The sequence below is a fragment of the Gobio gobio genome (genome assembly GCF_949357685.1).
Source record: "Gobio gobio genome assembly, chromosome: 11".
In the NCBI taxonomy this organism is placed as follows: domain Eukaryota; kingdom Metazoa; phylum Chordata; class Actinopteri; order Cypriniformes; family Gobionidae; genus Gobio; species Gobio gobio.
Genome location: NC_137104.1, coordinates 38783922 through 38803545, shown reverse-complemented (window position 1 = coordinate 38803545; position 19624 = coordinate 38783922). Strand labels below are relative to the sequence as shown.

General features: G+C 36.9%; 2 protein-coding genes across 2 annotated transcripts in view; one reads left to right on the top strand and one right to left on the bottom strand.

The window, feature by feature from the left end:
- LOC307133598 (craniofacial development protein 2-like) overlaps positions 1 to 19624 on the bottom strand; it is a 1416430-nt gene that overhangs the window by 1143037 nt on the left and 253769 nt on the right. The window lies entirely within an intron of this gene.
- On the top strand, positions 3037 to 19334 carry usf2 (upstream transcription factor 2, c-fos interacting). Its single transcript, XM_079828723.1, is given in 10 exon segments — positions 3037 to 3195; positions 4950 to 4993; positions 5090 to 5208; positions 5820 to 5992; positions 5994 to 6214; positions 6511 to 6598; positions 7415 to 7473; positions 8510 to 8604; positions 8685 to 8813; positions 16342 to 19334. Coding segments are annotated over 10 exon segments (1053 nt in total). The 5' UTR covers positions 3037 to 3157; the 3' UTR covers positions 16429 to 19334.

Sequence of the window (19624 nt, the reverse complement as noted above, 5' to 3'; positions counted from 1 at the left end):
ACAGAGGCCACACCGTGGCTCTCAGCAGGCATACCTATAGTTTATAATAAACCCAAAGTTTCCCGTTCCCAAATCGAATTACTGATTCCATGTGGATACAATTATGATTAATGTAAGTGAATGAGCAAGCAATAGTTATAGATAACCCAAAGAAATGTATTTAACTCATTTGGTTGTCAAATAACAACCTTTTACAAAACAGTTTATGGAGGACTGTGTGATTTATTATGAATTGCATTACTGTATACACAAATGTAATGTTGAGTGAAATTCTTAGTTTCTTGGTTTATAACAAAGCAATACATGCAGTGAAATACCCATCCATTTTTTTACACCTGCTATAGTTGGATTAAATATGTATTAAAGAACATGGTTACACTTTATTTTACAGTACGTGCACATGCATGCGTGCAAGTTTAGGTTTAGGGGAAGGTTCAGGGTTAGTACCTAACTATTACACAGTTATTTAATATGTACACTGAAAAAAAACTAAAAAAACAAGTTGCAGCCTGGAAATGTTTAAGTACAATCAACTCGGATGTTTAAGTAATTTCAACTAAAATTAAATTAAACTATCTTGTATAACTCATTTTAAAAAAAGTTACAATTGAACTTGTTTTGATGAGTTAAAACAATGTAAAAACATTTGTTGTGATGACTTATTGATCATATATATTTTATTACAGTGATAGTGGGGAACAGTAAAATAAAGTGCTACCAAGAACACATATGCATGGCTATTAGGCTAAGTATTAATTCTGTAAAAGCACTTGAACACTTGCAATGCATTTTAAGGAACTATCCGGTTAAATTTTTTTATATATATCTACACTCTAAAAAAAAAGGCTCGTAATCATAGGGGAACCTTTTTTAGTGCTATATAGCACCAATTTTGGTGCTTCAGTGGTTCTTCAGCGGTTCTTCAGAGGTGCTATATAGCACCTTAGTCAAAGAACCGGTGAAGAACCTCTGAAGAACCGCTGAAGAACCTCTGAAGAACCGCTGAAGAACCACTGAAGCACCAAAATTGGTGCTATATAGCACTAAAAAAGGTTCCCCTATGATTACGAGCCAAGAACCATTTTTGGTGCAATATAGAACCTTTTTTTTTTTAGAGTGTATATAAGTATGTCAATTAATGCTGAATGAACTTTGTAAGAATAAAAGCAAAGTTTGTACTGTAGGGAGGAGATCTATTGACATCACCAGTATCTTTCCTGGTGATGTTTTGCCAAACATGCAAATCTATATTTGTTTCTTCAGGGGGGTTGTCCTTGCATAAACATCAGAATAAGTGATTGGTATAATTCAGTTTCCCACATTTCTTTTGATTTGAGGAAAATATGGAACCCTTTACAATTGTGCTCAGGTTCTGTTGCATGTTGACATGTTGAGGTGCATTTGCATGTTCAAATGGTGGTGAAATGAATATACAGTCAAACCAAAATGTATTCAGACACCTTCAACGTTTTCTCACTTTATCACAGTTTATTTGCTATGGTTTAAAATATGGTAATAAAATATGACAAGAACCTAGGCTACAGTTAAATATTTAATATTGAAAACAGTTGTGTACATTTTTTCAGGATTCTTTGATGAATAGAAAATTCAAAAGAACATTTAGGCTATCCCAAATAGAAAACGTTTGTAACATTATACACTACCATTCAAAGGTTTGGGGTCAGTAATAGCAGATAATAACTTTTTTTTTTTTTTTTTTAAGAAAATACTTTTATTCAGCAAGTATGCATTAAATTGATCAAACGTGACAGCAAAGACATGGTTACAAAATCTTTCCATTTCAGATATGGAGCAGAAGAGACTTCTTTTAAAAGATTTGCCGATCTGAAACTTAAACGGTAGTGTGTGTGTATAGGCCTACATATAATGGCAATTATGACAGGTCTCGAATAAGACATTTATGTTGATTTCAACAGCTCAATTTGCCATGCAGCACAACCTCGTGGCTAGAACAGTGGAAGTTCAGGAAAATATACCAGGCTGGGAAAACAACGCTTGTAGGCTCCTAGCAACACAATCTCATTAGGCTATGTTGATTTATGCGAACGTGTTACATATCGGATAAATAATTCTTATCATCTGTGCAGATCATTTTTGTCCAGTTTCTTAATGTCATAGATTAATAAATGTCCAATTCCTATCAACTGCTAGAGCTTTTGCATTCGTGTCATGTGGTTTGACCAAAAACCCGGATTGGATCGCATGGGTCACCTGAGAAAAATCACCACTCGTCACATTTGCTATTCCTTGAGCTGATGTGACCAAGGGAAAAACGTCCGTTTTGTTCATGTTAAATGTCTTGCATTTTCACACGGACAGATTTTAAATAATGACGAAGACACAAGGTAAGTTTTTAAGTTCACTCCATTATTAAATGCGATTTAAACGCATAATGTCATTCATTCATATTGAAACACGCGAGGTTGTAATAGCAATAGGCTAACTGTTAGTTTATCTCATTTCAACTTTAATTTCCAGTTTCAGCGTTGGAAGTATAACGCAATAATTTAAACTACGCGTTCCTTATGTTTCTACGTTATCCCGCACCTGCGAACAGTCAGTTTCGGAGTACGTACACGACCATAAGCGTGTTGTTGTCACATGTCCACCAAAAGTGTTTTATTCTTTTATTTCAACCTAAACCGCACTTGTTTATAATAGGTACTCCACTCCATATCTTATCAGCGGCAGCGCTAAAATGTGGCCGCTATTAAAACGCTTGCGGAAGGATACGAGAATATCGATAGCAAAGCAATGCAGCGCGCGGTTCCGAAATAAAGAGAAAGTTTGATTTTAAAGTATTTTTAAAAGAATAGAAATACATCAGCAAACACGTCCAACGTTAACCTATGAGCAAAACGTCTGAAAAGAAACTACTAAGCGACTCAACAGGTCGAGAGAAGGGCGGGAGGGAGTAACATATGCAACAAAGCCGCGCAGTGAGCACAACAGCAGCCGGTACACCTTCCGTCTTCCTCCACAGCGGTCTCCATTTTAACTCCTCGCCCAGCCTGCACCTCACGTGTCCTGGACTGTCTTTCTCACATGACCCGTGTGTTTGTCCCCGTGATCAGCGCTTCCATCTCCCGTATTTCAAGTGTCGCTGAATATCGCATTTTAAAATCCGTTCGCCTTCATGGATATGCTCGATCAGAGCTTGGACACCTCGACGAGGTGAGAGCGCGTCCTTTATGTACGGCCACCCTCAAGGCCCCAGTCAACCATTTTCTGCTCTGTTTTTATAGCAAGGCAGTTAGCAATCATCTTTTAACTTTATTTTCTTACTTTTATTAAGTTTTATGCATGTCATCAATATAGTAGGTTAAACGTAAGATACGAATAGCAGGAAGAAAAACAACAGATCGCAGTCCTTTTAACACTGATCGTCGACATATTTATATCACTATTAGCCGGATTGCTAATTTGGTGATTTTTGTCTGTTCTTGGTTATTAAAAATACACGAACCCATGCCGGTGTATATTTCATTTTCACAAGACACTTCGATATTTATATTTTCTGAAATACAATATGCACTTTAAACGGTTTAAGCAGAAATAACGCGTTTTGCGCGGTTGGAACAAAAGCTCTTCGGCAGTTTAATGCATTAAATTCCCTCCAACCTGCAACCAACCACAGTCTTTTCATCCAGAGGCTTTATTTGCATTCAGAAGTATTTCCCCCTTTTAACCCCATTGTGTTTATTTGGCTACATTTGTTATGTGAAGAAAAAGTTGCTGTTGGTATTTTTTTAATTTCACTTTAAAAACTGTGAACAGTTGGTTAATGACGCTAATGAAAGGGGGCGTTCACCGTGTCTTCACCAAGTTGAGTAATGTTAGACAGATCTAGGTAAGAGGTACATCGACTAGAACATCTTGCTCCAGTCATTTGGAGTATTTAATTCATTTTCAAGTAATTCAAATGTCTCTAATAGTTTGCATAAAGACAGGAGAATGCACAAGTGATGTGCGATTCTTTAACGAATCGTTCTTTAAGTCGGATCTTTTCATTGAATCGGTTCGCTCTTAGCGATTCTCTCGGAAATTTGTCTGAGAGGTTGTCGAGTGAACAACAAAAAGGAATTCTGTCATCTCAAGTGTGATGGAAAATCACCCGTTTTATGTTTTATTGATTGGTAAATAACAAAGCCATACTGGGGGGTTTGTTAAACTGTTTCAGAGCTTGAAATGCCTCAAAAACATAATAGAAAGTCTGAAACTTTGTTTCTCTTTGTCAAAATATCTATTATATTAATATGTTTTTCTTTGTTGTCTATATCAGCTACTTGTTTGTTCTCAGCCTTGCTCCTCAAGTTTTGGTTTTGTTTATTCCGTCTCAAATTCTGTGTGTTTATCCAAGTGGAAGTGTCTTACATTGTTGTTTTTTCTGGACAATGTCTTATGGACATTCTGCAATAAAAAAAGGGAATTTAATAGCAGTACATGTGATTGAGATGTGTACATTTACTTTAGTGTTATTTATTATGAATTCAAATTATATTCATTGGCTGGATGCTTAGACTAGTCTTACAAGTTCATCTAATTCTATTCTTCAAGGCTGTTCATAACAGGTCAGTTACATAATAATTTAAATTTATTTTGTCTAATTTGATACAGAAAAGTAAGAGTGAATATCCCTGACTAACTGCTAATACTAGTTCTTAAGACACAGCATTTACATAATGGCTATGTTTATGCAATCTGGCCCAGGACTAAAGGGCTGAAACACATACAATTAACACTCTTGCTGTAAACTGTTTTTTTTTTTTTTTTAAGCGAACTACTTGAATGAATAATTTGGCAGAAATGGGTCTGACTTTCCATCACTAGAATGTGCCATATATGGTTTTAATCTGTACCTCTAGGGTTTCTTTTGAGATGTGAGTGGTTTCATAAGATGACCCGAAACATTTGCTCTCTCTTTGCAGTCACGAGAAACAGGAAACTGAGGAGGTTGTTCAGCTGCAAGAGGGTAAGTAAAAGATGTACACATCCGATGAATGTTTAAAGGGAAAAAAATAGATGCATATTATCGGTATAACGCAGTCCTTTCTTGTGCATTTCTCAGGAGAGGGGGTGGGGGTGGAGGAGCAGACAGCGGTTACCATAGCGAGTGTCCAGCAAGCAGCAGCGTTTGCAGACCACAATGTTCAGTACCAGTTTCGGACAGAAAACACTGGTGGACAGGTCAGTGTGACCTTTGACCTTTCCAGGGTTCAAACTGGGGTCATTCTGTAATAAAACATGACCTGGAGTACTGTGTCCCAGTAATGGCTCTTTTGAGAATGCTTTTTTGTCTAAATGGTAATTTAGTGTTACTGGTAGCACTTTATTTTACAGTCCTATTTATTTTAAATATCACGATAACTAACTAGATTCTTACCTTGAACCTACCCCTTAACCTAACCGTAAACCATGTTACCATATATATTAACCAGTACTTTCTTAGGTAAATGAATGTAAGTGCAACCGTATTTATTTATACGCTATTATAATTTTGAATGGGCTTTTATTGGATAATGAATTGGTTAATGTTAACCGATAGCTATATATCCATTCTTTTAGCCAAAAAGTATGTAATGCCCACTGTTCATAATGTTTCTAATGGATAAGATGAATTCCCATCCTGCCTTTTTTGCTGTTAAACATTCTGTTTCAATTGTAAATGAACAAATTATGAAAGTAAAATGCATTTCAAACAGCAATTCATGTTGACTTTAATACATTTTTGTGTTGCTTAACTTAAAGATACAAAAAATCTTACATCAAAATTATTTGTGTGTGTTTTTCTGATACAGGTGACGTATCGCGTGGTCCAGGTAACAGAGGACCATTTGGAGGCAGCAGGAGATGGAGGAGCGGCAGTCAGTGTGGTGTCCACGGCTGCCTTTGCAGGTGCACAGCAAGCAGTAGCACAGGTGTGTATGGATAAGACTAGAAGGAAATATGAAGGGAAAATAGCAATATATACATGAATTCAGTATCAAATTTGCCTGCATGCATCTTATATTTCTATATCTATCTCTACAGGCTGTCATCCAGAACCCTTTTAGCAATGGAGGCAGTCCAGCAGGGGAAACGGTGGGGGGAGAGACACGCTTCGCCTACTTCCCAGCAGCAACTGTCAGTGACGGTACAGCTACAGCCGTCTCAGTGCAGGCCACGTCTGATCCAACCCTCACACAGGCTGGAGGTCAGTTTCACATGCCAAAGTCCAAAAAACAGTGTTTGCCATTGACACGGTTAGTAGGTAATGTTGGTTCTAGTATGTCAGCAGCCCCAAAATACAACTTGAATCTTGAATCTGGCATTGCATTGCATTTAGTACACACAGTAAGGTTGTGTAATATAATGTATAATTACACAGTAATTAATGTGTAATAGCTGCTAAAATCATTAGTATGATAGTCTGCTTTCTTATACAATGTTGATAAGTTCATTCATAATAGGGTTTTCAAACATTATTTCAACCCTTTTTGTTTAATCTAGGTCAGTTTTACGTGATGATGAGTCCACCAGATGTGTTACAAACTGGGACACCCCGGAGTATCGCCCCTCGTACGCACACTTACTCTACGTAAGTACCGATCATGAGTCACCATCCCTTACTTTTGCCCAGTCTGCACGGCCCGGTCCATCCTTTGAACTTAATGCTTTGTACCAAATGTAATTTGATCCCTTTACGTCCCTCCAAATAATTTCAGTTTGCAGAACAACAGTAAACATGGAGTGATTTAAATATGACAGAACTGTCCAATGCAATGATTTCAAATACAAATATGCAAAGTATTGTCCAATCCATTTGAGTGCAGTCAGAAAAACAACCAAAAAATTTGTCCCACTTGCCTGCCATCCCCAGAGACCTTGGTGAACATGAGACTCTTCAACACAGCAGATCAGACTGGTGAGGAAGACCTTTTACATCCCCACCCCCTTTCAACCACCAGCCTGTCCTTCTCCTCTAGATTCTGCTGCACTAGCCCATTAATCACTGCTGGGCAGCTGGCTTTTAATTCAATACTGTGTAAATACTGTAGATATGTTTGATGGTGTTTGAGTTTTCTTCATATTCGGAAGACATCAGATAAATAAATGTCATTAATTCTTGCCTCTCAATAAAACGAAATGAGGAAAAATCAAAGGGGTTCTTTCAGGCTTTTTACCTTTTTGTGCAGATTTAAGCAAATTGTGGGTAAATGTAATTGAACTGACTGACATTTGTACCTCAACTGTTGTGATATCAGTAAACGGGCTGAAGGAATGTTTGTTTTCAAATAGGCTTCAGCCGTGTTTTGTTGTGCAAATTCATTTGGTGGTTTTGGTAGTTTAATAGTGTAATAGAGCAAGCTAACACAAGTCTCCTCTTTTTCTCGTCTCTCTCTGTCCTGAGCAGGAAGATTGATGGCCCCCGGGCACCTCGTGATGAGAGGAGGAGAGCACAGCACAATGAAGGTGAACTAATGCATGTCTTTTTAGTGCTCAAAATATATTCAGTTTCCTTTCTAACTATTCTCCACACAATGGCGGTAAAATATAGTCAACATGAAACGTCATTTGCGACATTTCACTTCTGTAAACCCGACATTTCCAATTAAAGCAACTAGAAAACTTAACAAATGTAGTGTAATTTTATCCAACTGGAATTAGATTGTAATGTGGGTGGTATCAGAATTAAAGTATTAGTTCACTTTAAAATGAAAATTACCCCATGATTTACTCACCCTCAAGCCATCTTGGGTGTATATGACTTTCTTCTTTCGGATGAACATAATCAGATTCTTTGTATTGGCAGTCCATTGAGTTTGAAGCCCAAAAAAGTGCATCCATTCATCATAAACATACATTCTGAAGCGAATCAATGGAGTTTTGTAAGAAAAATGTCCATATTTAATACTTTATTAAGTAAAATATTTAGCTTCCGTCAGACCGCCTTCGGTATTCAACTTGCGCAGAACGTGTAACGCCTCTCGCAGTTCAAAACGCTTGCGTCATCATCATGCCAGTTAAGCTATATTCGTAAGTTGAATATGGAAGGTGGATCAGACTTTATTACGTTTTAAATATAGATATTTTTCTTACAAAAACCCAATCGATTCATTTCAGAACGTCTTTATTAAAGCTGTGGAGCCCTGAAGCTGTGTGGAGTATGTTTTTGATGGATGGATGCATTTTTTTGATCCCGGCACAATGGACCCCATCACAGCCATTATAAAGCTTGGAAGCATCAGGATATTTATTAATATAACTCTGATTGTGTTCATCAGAAAGAAGACAGTCATATACACCTAGGATGGCTTGAGGGCGAGTAAATCATGGGGTAAATCATCCAGGTGAAAAGGATGTGGTTTTAGTGGTGGAAGTGGTTACAAAGAGCATTTGTAGTGGTCACTGATAAATCATTCACTGTAAACACAGAACATGTATTAGGGGGGGGGGAAATCAGGTAAATTTTAGTTTCATATTGATTTTTTTAAATGCATTTCTGCAGTGGAAAGGAGAAGAAGAGACAAAATCAACAACTGGATTGTCACACTGTCTAAAATCATCCCAGACTGCAATATGGACAATACCAAAACAGGAGCAGTAAGTACCAGATCTTTTGCTTTTGGACCTGTATAACCTATTTCCACCTGCTAATGTTAATGAACACCTTTCTTCTCTAGAGTAAAGGAGGCATCCTGTCTAAAGCATGCGACTACATTAGAGAACTCAGACAGACTAACCAGAGGCTACAGGAGAGCTACAAGGAGGTAGAGAGAATACAAGTGGACAATGAGCTACTAAGACAACAGGTATATTTGTTGGTAACGTTGAATATGTATGATATACAGTGGGATCTCAATGTCAGACTATCAGTTAACACTAGAACTGTATACCTAAAACCGCCAGTGGGTAAAATTTTCCCATGCAGTTTTGATACGGCTAAAAAACGTAATATGTCACTGTATTATGCCACAAAGTAATGTCTAGAGTCATGAAATGATTATTTTTAATCATCAACTATGTTTTTGTCCTGTTGTTTTATGCTATTTTAAGAAGGCTACACTAATCACTTTTTGGTGAATATAGGCTAAATCAGCCTGCAATGACAACGAGAATTAGATGGAAATAAATGCATATTTGGGTTGTGTAATATTATAATAAAATGTCATTCATCACATATTAAGATAACCCATGTTATTTAAATGACTAAAATACCCTAAATAGACAATAAAGAGCAATAATAATTCACCGCACTGCTTTGGATGTATGACAAAGGATGACATACGATGTATTACATGTGCAACGTCAAATTTAAGCGTACAGTTTCACCTAATTAATTATTAATTTGTTTAGTTATATCATTTATAATTTGAATAAGAGAACAACACCAATACATTTGGGGTAATCATGAAAATTGTTTTATTCATTACATCGGAAATATTGTTTTTCAGGAAATGGGCAGACTTGAATAAATAGCAAAACCAAAATCTATAATTAATCCAAAGTTTTAAATTTATAAATAGGCTAAAACATCTTAATTTCACCGTGTGTTGTGTGACCGTTTACAGTAAGCTGACGCGTTGCTCAAATACAGCGCGAAAATAAAGGAATTATAGTGTGGTAAATTTGACCCGCTGGCGCTTATAGGTATAAATGCCTGTTTTTTTTATTCTGGTTTTATCTAAATAACACAATTTTAGTAAAAGTCAATGACTGGGAGACATTTATTTTATTGGAAATCTGTCATGTACATTTGAAAAATGTTACCCCTTGGGGGTTCTAGTGTTAAACGTGCTATTAAACATAATTTTTTTCATTTGCAAATAATAAGCTTAACAATACAGATGCTAGTTGACTTGTTAAATTAACATGTATTTAGTTTGTCACTCCTTTTGCTTTAATGACAGCAGCACTCGAGCTGCATGTACTCCACACGTTTGTGTAAAACCTGATGATTATTGGGGCACTATAAAATCACTTTACAATAAGGTTTAATTAGTTAACATTAGTTAAAGGTGCAATAGGTGATCTGGGAAATGCTTACTTTAGACTGCTAGCATTGAAAGCATACGATCCCACCCTCCCTGCAAATCGCCACGCCTCCTCCAAAACACATGAACGCCCGTAGACCAGAAGTGAGATGACCAGAGACAGCGTTAGTAGGTTACATCATGTGTTATTCACCAGTGAGAAAACCTGTCTGCACAGTCTACGTGAAACACGCTGATGACGTATGATGTCTGCGTGAACAGGCTGTGCAGTTGTATGCAAACACACGCTGACTGACAGGGAACACATGCTATAATTTTATTCAGACCGAATGCAATGATTGAACAAACATTGTATGGTCCTACACCTCCCACAGATGACATATTTATAAAAATACATTTAGACCGTTTAAAGCTGCTGTCCGTAACTTTTTTTGTGTTCAAGATTTACAAAAATTATATAATGAGCATGTACAACATGAATCCATTTTCCAAACCGTTTTTTTGTCTTACCCTGAATCAATAAGGTTACACTTATAATTAGTTTTTATATGGGGACTATTTCAGGCCAGACTGGTAGGAACCGCTGCGGAGAAGCACAGTCCCTGCGTGACTCGCCATACACTGTAAAACATAATAAGTTGACTTTACTTAGAAAAAGTGAGGAAACCGATTGCCTTAAAATTTTCAAGTAAAGCAGAGTATTATTTTTTTGTCGGCTAAACTTAACAAAATTTGTACAGAAAACTGTACATGAAGTATACTTAACTCAAAATTATTAGTTATGTTAACTTGTTATTAGTGCTCACATTACTAGGAAAATATTAGGAAACCGATTGCCTTAAAATTCTCAAGTAAGCTGAACTTAAAAAAATAAGTGAAGACAAAAAGCAACAACTGAACTCCATTCAACACTTATTTATTACTTATCAATAGTCTCCAGGTACTAAAAACAATTAAGTAAGCATTACTTCATTGCATTAAGCTGTTCTTACTTAAACCGTTTAAGTTTTGTCAACTTAATTCTAACTGGGATCTGAGGAAGTGTACTCCCAGAGTGCATTGTGGCATGAATAAATTAATTGCTTCGTTTTACTATTTTTAGCTTTATTTTACTATTTGTCTTGTCAGTATAACCCGAATAGTGACAGCAAGTAAAATAGTAAAGGTCGTATTAATAATAATACATTTAAAAAAAAAAAAATCCTTGTTACCATTGTTGTGTTTTGCATGCTGAATGTTGAAGTCTGTGTGTGACACACTCAAACATGGTCAAATGATATTGTGACAAATATATAGGGGTTATATCAACTCAATTAAAAGGTTATGCCATAAATATTAGCAAAAATAATGTTAAAAGATCATTATTTGACATTAAATATAGTTATGTTATACATCGTTAATTGACAAATATTATATATATATATATATTACTTCCCTTCTTTTGAAATCATACAACTATGATTTCTTGTTGCATTGCTGCATTAATAGGAAGTTAATTACTATAATATGAATGAAGTTCCAAGTGTCCAACCAAAGGGAACACTAATCACAATTATGGTGAGAGGAAGTGGAGGAAATGAGTGATAAGTCTATCCAAAATTGCACCACCTCAAAAACACTTTGCCCGCCCGCCCTTCCGCCTGCTTGTTTTTTTGCTTTGGCAAAATGGTACTCAAACCAGTCAAGTAATGTTTACTTGAGTTTTCTAAGTAACGAAGGCATAGCATGCAAATAGTTCAGATTACTTCATTGTTTTAAGTAAGTTCAACAAATTATTGGACATTAAGTAAAGTTTACTAAAAAAGTCTTAGTAAGAACAACTGTTGGATTTAACAGTGACATAAACAGAGAGAAGTAGCCCCGGCTACAATGTTCTTCCGCAAGATGCATGCAGTTCTGTTTATTAACCGCTAGAGCGCAAAAAGTTTCGGACTGCAGCTTTAACATAGTGATTGCTATCAGGATATGGGACTTTCAACCAGCATAAAATAAAATGTTTCTGTGGAGAATCACCTATTGCACCTTTAACTACGTTAGTTAACAGGAAGTAATAATGAACTGCACTTCTACAGCATTTATTAATCTTAGTTAATGTTAATTTCAACATTTACTTATACATTATTAAAATCAAAAGTTGTATTTGTTAAAGGTCCCATGGCATGAAATTTTCATTTTATGAGGTATTTCAACATTAATATGAGTTCCCCTAGCCTGAATATTGTCCCCAAGTGGATAGAAATGTTGATCGGTGTAAACCCGAGTTCTGGCTGTCTTTCTCTGCCTTTGAGAAAATGACAGGCCAGACGAGCCAATCCTGAAGTCTCCTGGTTTGACGTCCAAGCAGGAACGGTTACCTCCCTTTCCTCCACCCAGAGAATCTGGCACACCCATGCAAACGCTCGAGAGATCATGGGTTGTGAACGAGTGAACGCTGGCAGTTTCTCAGTGTTTGGATGTACAAATGAAAAGTCTTTTTTCAGTTCCTTCTGATCTGTGATCAGTGATTTCTTATGTGTAGCTAATTATTTATTATTCGTGCACACACTGCGGCTTCTCTCTCTCCCGACAGAACGGTGTTTTCGTGTTTTCTATCTTGAGTCAGTGTTTTTGTACGTCCTCGTCGCGTCTATCTGTTCTTAAATGTGCATACAGTCGGGAGTTGCTGCTTAACATCGGCAGAGCCACATCTTTAGAGATAAAGCTCACGCACGCCGAAGCTCGGCCTTCAACATCCCCGACCCCCAGTACTGCATCTGGCCCACAGCGGAGGCACCAAACGCGGCGTAAGATTAAGCAGAAGGGGGGTAAGCGTGAGGGTATCCGGCTAGGCTAGCCAGCTTTCCCCACAATAAACTGGATTACATTCGATTACTGCTGTTGTGTCTTTGTTTGCGCTGTGTAAGTTACTCAATGCGCGTCACTGACGCTTTTCATATGATTGGAACATATCTAGAAATAATGCTTTAATCAAACTTACTAACTCGTTCATCTCGCTGTAATGGTACATTGCATGTGTTACAAAGTTGGTAGAATAATGATGAAGACGGACTCTGCGTGACTGGGACTCGTGTTTATTCAGAACTCTCAGATACATACACAATAAACTCGCGCTGACAGACAGCGCTCTCACAACTCAGTAGTTACTATAAATAACTTTGTTAGCAATCGCTCCGTCTCCTTGATGTCCGGTTCGCGAACGAATCATTCTTTTGAATCGGTTCTTTTTAGTGAACCGAACCAGTTCACCAAATCGGACTGAATCGTTCTAAACGGTTCGCGTCTCGAGTCAGCGCTGATCCATAATTTACTAACTTTCTGACATGAGTGACAGCCCCTCCGACTAGAAATAAACTAATAACCTGAAGTATATTCTAGTAACTACAACAGTTCACCCTGAACTGAGACATGCTGAGAGAACTGATGAGAAGTGAACTCCGGTCCATCTGTCTCTCTGGCAGCAGCTCGTGCGTCGTAGACCTCGTTAATCCACGCCCCCTCCGCTAATTTCAAATGCAAAGATGTCAGCCAATCACAACAGTGGGCGTTTTTACTGAAGTCTCACAGCAGACACGCCTCTTGAAGCAGGGCATTCAGCCACAGGGCAAACAGCAGTATAGACAAAATGCCTTTTATTTCTAAATTATGACATTTTATGATGTAAAAATCATACTAACAATATAAGTACATCTCAGGAAACACTATAAAATAATAGAAAAATGCCATGCCATGGGACCTTTAACATTAGTTAATGCACTGTGAAGTAACGTGAAAAAAACAATAAACAGCTGTATTTGTATGAACTAACATTAACAAAGATTTACAAATACAGTAACAAATGTTTTGCTCATGGTTAGTTCATGTTAGTTAATACATTATCTAATCTTAACAAATGAAACCTTATTGTAAAGTGTAACCAAAACTGTTTTTTTTAATCCATTTTATTTTGAATACTCAAAAAGGATGTCTAATCAGTTTTCTTCATATAATTTTAAAAATTTAACAAAATGGTAACAATAGGGCCCTATGAAATGTACATTTTCAGAAATTGTGTTGTCTGTTTTAATTTTTCTGGATTCTGTGTTTTATGATTTAATATAAATGTATTAGCTAGAACAGTTTATGCATAAAATGATTTTTAAACTATTAAATTAAAATGTAATCAAGTGAAATTTGAACAATTCCTTCTTTGGCAATCAAAGTGGTGCACAATTGAGGTTTACAGTTTAAATCAAAGGTGCTGTATGTATGTATTTGACTGTACTAAAGCATAAACACTACAATATGTTTGCAGAGATTTAGGAAACATTCAAAAGCTTGTTTCTCCGAAAAACCATGTGACAGCCAGTTTTTCTACTTTTAAAACGTGTGTTTCATGACGAAAAGTCTGTTTTTGTTTTGGTCCATGTGGTCCCACCCACTGACAATTTACCCAATAGTATTTCGACACCCAGAGTTTCCAGTTGGCGGAAAACTGTGTATTGCAGCCTTGGAAGCCAGCAAACGAACTGGGTTAGAGATCACTGATTCTACCCGAAATTAATAAGCCTCTGCAATAAAAACATTGCAAACGTATACGTTAGCTGATCAACTTGCAGTGTAAGTCTCGTCGCTTTCCTTTGTCCATTGCGCTCGTTCCTGTTGTGTGTCCGCAATCTGGCAACCCGTATGAGCATTAAGTCTGAGGAGGAGGAACAGGGGAAACAACTATTTCCAATATTTTGAGTTAGGACTGCGGTTCCCATTTCAACAGCTAGATGTCAATGTTACATACTGCAAACATGTTTGTGACTGGATTCTGTGATCCGCATGGTGGAATTTATAGGGCCCTAGATCATGTTGAATCTTGTGCTTCAATGGAAGCAGGTAATAATGCAAATATAAATTTATGCTTAAGATATTAAAGTCCCTGTAAAGTCAAAATTAAATATTTGAGTTTGTCACACCACAGAATATGTTATTACAGGGTTCCCGCAGGGTCTTAAAAAGTCTAACATTTCAAAATCCAAATTTTAGGCCTTAAAAAGTCTTAAAGTCGCTGAAGTATTGAGTTCTAGGTCTTAATTCATTTTAAACAGGTCTTAATTTTCCTACGTCCATGTAACACTACCTCTATTGCTCATTGAAATGCTCCTGCAGCACTTTAGTGTGTGTGTGTGTGTGTGTTTATTCCAGCCGGGGTGTTGTAGTTCTTCGTTTCGCTAGTCCAACTATAGTTCGCTGTATTACAACTACAAATGAGACCAACATGCATCTTATATTGCTGCCAATCAGCTTCTGTGTTATTGATCAAGTTTAAGTTTTACGTGATATAGGTCTTAAATTTAATTCATAATGGTCTTAAAAAGTCTTAAATTTGACTTGGTGAAACCTGCAGAAACCCTGTATTAGCCACCCAGCCAAATTTGAATGCTAAAAAAACACCAAGTTAATAAAATCACAAAATCTTGAAAAAAATAAGCAGCATTCTCTGCTCTCAAACGCTGGGGGCGTGTGCGCTGTCGGCGCGGAAACCACGCCCACTCGCGGGAAAGCTGCAGTAAGCACACAAGACAACACTGGTGGGCACATACTGCCAGCGATGGCACCAGATGTTAGCGGGACGGGAAGATGAAAGCTGGGATGGGAGATAGTCGGTTCGGCCCCATTCTGCAGTGGATTATCAGTGAATCCCAGTTGCCTCCGATGAAAGTTTGTAAAACTATCCGATGTAAAATGATCACTGCAGAGGCAGGTTTTGGTGGTGATCAAGGTAGCTGGTCACAAAATTAATCCACTTCTTCTTGATATCATCGTTTTCGTTTTATAAGCCGATTTGTAAATTATCACAACTAGGTAAAATACATTTATGTGACGAAGGCATAACTAGCTAGCAAACTGTAGGCTGTGCTGTAGTAACTAACGGTGGTGACAGTAACTCGCGATTGAGCGGTGAACTGATGCGAATGTGCTCTAGTTTTGATAGTGTTAGGGGAGGGGCCATGCTCAGTGGCTCCAGTGCATCATCGACCAACCGTTTTAGCCCCGCCCAAAAAAATCCTGAACACAGAAATGGTAAAAAACTGTTTAACGGTCTAACTCCACAGTTTAGTACTACACATTTCACAGTCTTTGTAACGTGTTTCAGCAATACATTTCACAATGTGTTTAGAAACAAATCTCAGAATTGCCTTTACAGGGACTTTAACACTTTCAAAAACAGATTTTCATTGTGCTCTCTTGACTTTTGGCAGATTATGTTAGGTTTAGAACACCGATTATCAGTGTTGAGTTGATGAGATCTGTGGTGTTTTGCTGTCCATGTCTGATTGGACAAATGGTAATATGTTGAATGTTCATTGTCCTGCAGATCGAAGACCTGAAGAATGACAATGCACTGCTCAGAGCTCAACTACAACAGCATGGCCTGGAAATCAGTGAAACTACATCACAGTGACAAAAAAAAACATTCTCACGAATAAACAGTCTCAAGTGGAGAAATAACCCCTCAATGACTTACTTGCTCACGCCTCATCACAGACTTAAGATGTTCTGCAACTCAAGTAGGGTATAAATGCTTGTTTGATACACAGAAACACCTTCTGACAAGAGACTCTCTGACCGTTGTGAAAATTAAGATCTGCTGTAAAAGCACACTTTGTTTTTTTCCTTCACTCCCGCGAGAACTCCACAACCTGGACTGATCCATATGGAGTAACCCTCTTCTTCCAGAAGTATCCCGCTTGCCACAGGTCTTTGTCTTTTAGTTTGAATCTTGGAATTGTGAACCAGTTATATGCCTGCTCATGCCTAATGGTCCTCTTTTGTTCTGTTTAAAACATTTTGTGGATTTAATTTTTGCTACAACATGCTAATGTTACTACTGTCTCTGACATGACAGGAGGTCTTTTTTTCAAGGGTTCGTCTGTATCGTATTTATTAGCTTTCAAGAAATTGTGCAGCAACAGGTATACAAAACCGTTGCATTTGATTTAGTTTTTCTGTCCTGCAGTCTTTCCATATATCAGACTTTCTGAAATGCATTCATCAGGCTGATCAGAGACTTCGTGGCACATCAAGACGTTTAATTTACAGTATGGATATGCTTAGAATGTAAATGAAAGTGTATGTTTTCATTTAAAATAGAGATGTATGATACCTAAAACTGCATTACCTACAAATTTCAGTTTTCAGAGTCCATCATATTTAATGCACTGTGATTTTTAGTGAAGGATGAACGAGTAGCTCAGGGTTTTGAGGTGCAGGAAAATAGCAGAGGCTCTGGAACTCCCCGCTAACCTTGTAACCCTGCACTTTTTGCCCGTTGGCTTTAACATACTAGATTCTAAACATGTACTGTATATGTCATATGTTTCAACCAGTTGTCATTACTTCATTCAAAGAAATGCTCTTTATAAGTCCTATTTCCCAGGCTCATTTATCTACAGCAAATAAAATGGAAGATGCACAGTAGAAACGGATAGAAATGCTACTGTTAGTAGTGCTCTGGCTCATTTTTGTTGTAGCTAATCTTCCGTCTTATTTTATGAAGATCCTATTTAGTTTAAACATTCATCAACAATAAAATCGAAGACGAGGTATAAAAATTAACAAAACCCACTAAATTAGAAGAGTATGAGCACTGAGTTATTGTTAATGAGCTATGCATAATCAAACCAAACAGTTTAAAATCTAACAGATTTATTTTTGACCTATAGTTTTAGTCGCTTTATCTCCTTGGTTTTAAGGCCAATTCAGGCCTGTTTTTTCCTTTTTAGTCAGACGGGCTTATTGCAAGGCTTGAATGATATAATACTGGATTATAAGAATTTTACTTTTACTGTTTAGTAGCACCCATTAGTCTTCACTTCTCTCTGGTCTTGGGGGGAAAAAGCATCAGATTTTAAACATCAGCAACACACACACACACACACACACACACACAAAAAACATTAAACAGCCTGTGTTCATAGCAAACCATGTGTGAACCAGTGAAACATCAATATATGTTTGAAATATTCCACATAGCAATACAGAGAGCGCACAGATAACCCTTAAACACTCTGTCCTCTTTACAGTATTAATGCTGAACTTGAATGACTGTTGATTTACAGAGTCCAGAATCATAGTCTAATGCACTGCACAGTATAGTAAGAGAATATTTTTATTCATGTACGTCTGGTTGACTTGACGAACCCTTAGCATGGCATTCTTACCACTGGTTTGATATCTATAAGCTATACAACACAGTTGCTTTGTTTATACCTAATGACTGTTGATGTTTATGTATGTACTTATATAAAAGAGAAAACCAGAGTTACAATATGTAGGTTTTTTTTTTTGAAAGAAAAGTGCTGAAATAAATTTGAAGAAAACAAAAACTTGATTTCTTATATTCTGCGTCACCATTTAATCGCATGACAAGATACCTATGTAGATTCGTTGTGAAAACTTTATTGTGTTTCACTGGTTCTCACTCTAGACTAGAGGAACTCTATATATGGTCATGTTTATATCTACACAAATGAAATGAAAAGCAGTACAGGCAGGAAATAGCTTTAAAGGTGTGGCCTTACTTTTGTGCTGGTATACAAGGGAAAAGACTGGGTGAGTGCGTAAGAATTGTTATGTTGCAGATGTTTAAAGATAAATATCTCTGATTTATTATGATGCTGTAAAGAATGCACTGTCAATATTTATATCAGGCAATGGCCTCCTTATACTGAGTTTGCTGTATATTTATAGAATAAATACTACAAGTAGGGCTCTTAATGTTGTATCTATCATGTCCATCTATTTGGAACATATTTTAAAGAACAATGTAATTGACAAATCCACTTTATCTGTATTCATCTATAATATTAATCTTTATCACATATTATTATAAAACATGTGCTATATTTCATTTTTAGTAACCAAGAATCTTTGACAGGCCTAAAAAGCTACAGATCTCACTTTTCTTGTTTATTTTCTTTCTAGACAGACTTTACAACAAATGTCACTGTCAACCCGCAATTAGCTGCAATGACAACGTCCCAAAAACACAGACGCTTCTGTTCTGAGCCAATGGGGGATAAACTTGTATATGAGCTCCCTGGAATTGGTCCTGTGCTGGGTGGACGACTACAGAACAGGGGTATAATAAGAGCACAAGACGTTCTGGGGCGATTCCTGATGTTGAACAAGGATGAGTGGAAATTTAAGAACTGGCTTAGAGACTCATGCAGGGCAAATGCAAAGCAGCAGAGGGACTGTTACAACTGTATGAGGGAATGGACGAGTAATAATTTGTAAAGAAGAAAATATTAACAGGTTTGTGAGATAAAGTAATAATAATTAATAAAGCATTGGTCTTCTGTTCACATTTATAGTGTCGTTATATGAGTAAAATCAATTTATTATATATGTATTATATATATGGAGATTCCGTTTACTAGGAACTTGTGTTCAGTGACATGGAAATAAACAATATGTTTTTTTGTAATGTCTTATCCATGCCTTCATCTGTCGCAGTAATATAATGTCTTTAAAGTATGCTAATTTAGGGGTTAAAGGGGTCATGAACTGGCTTTTTAAAAATGTTATACTGTTGTCTGAGGTCAACTTATGACGTTTGAGTGGTTTTTACGTTCAAAAACATCATATAATGAATG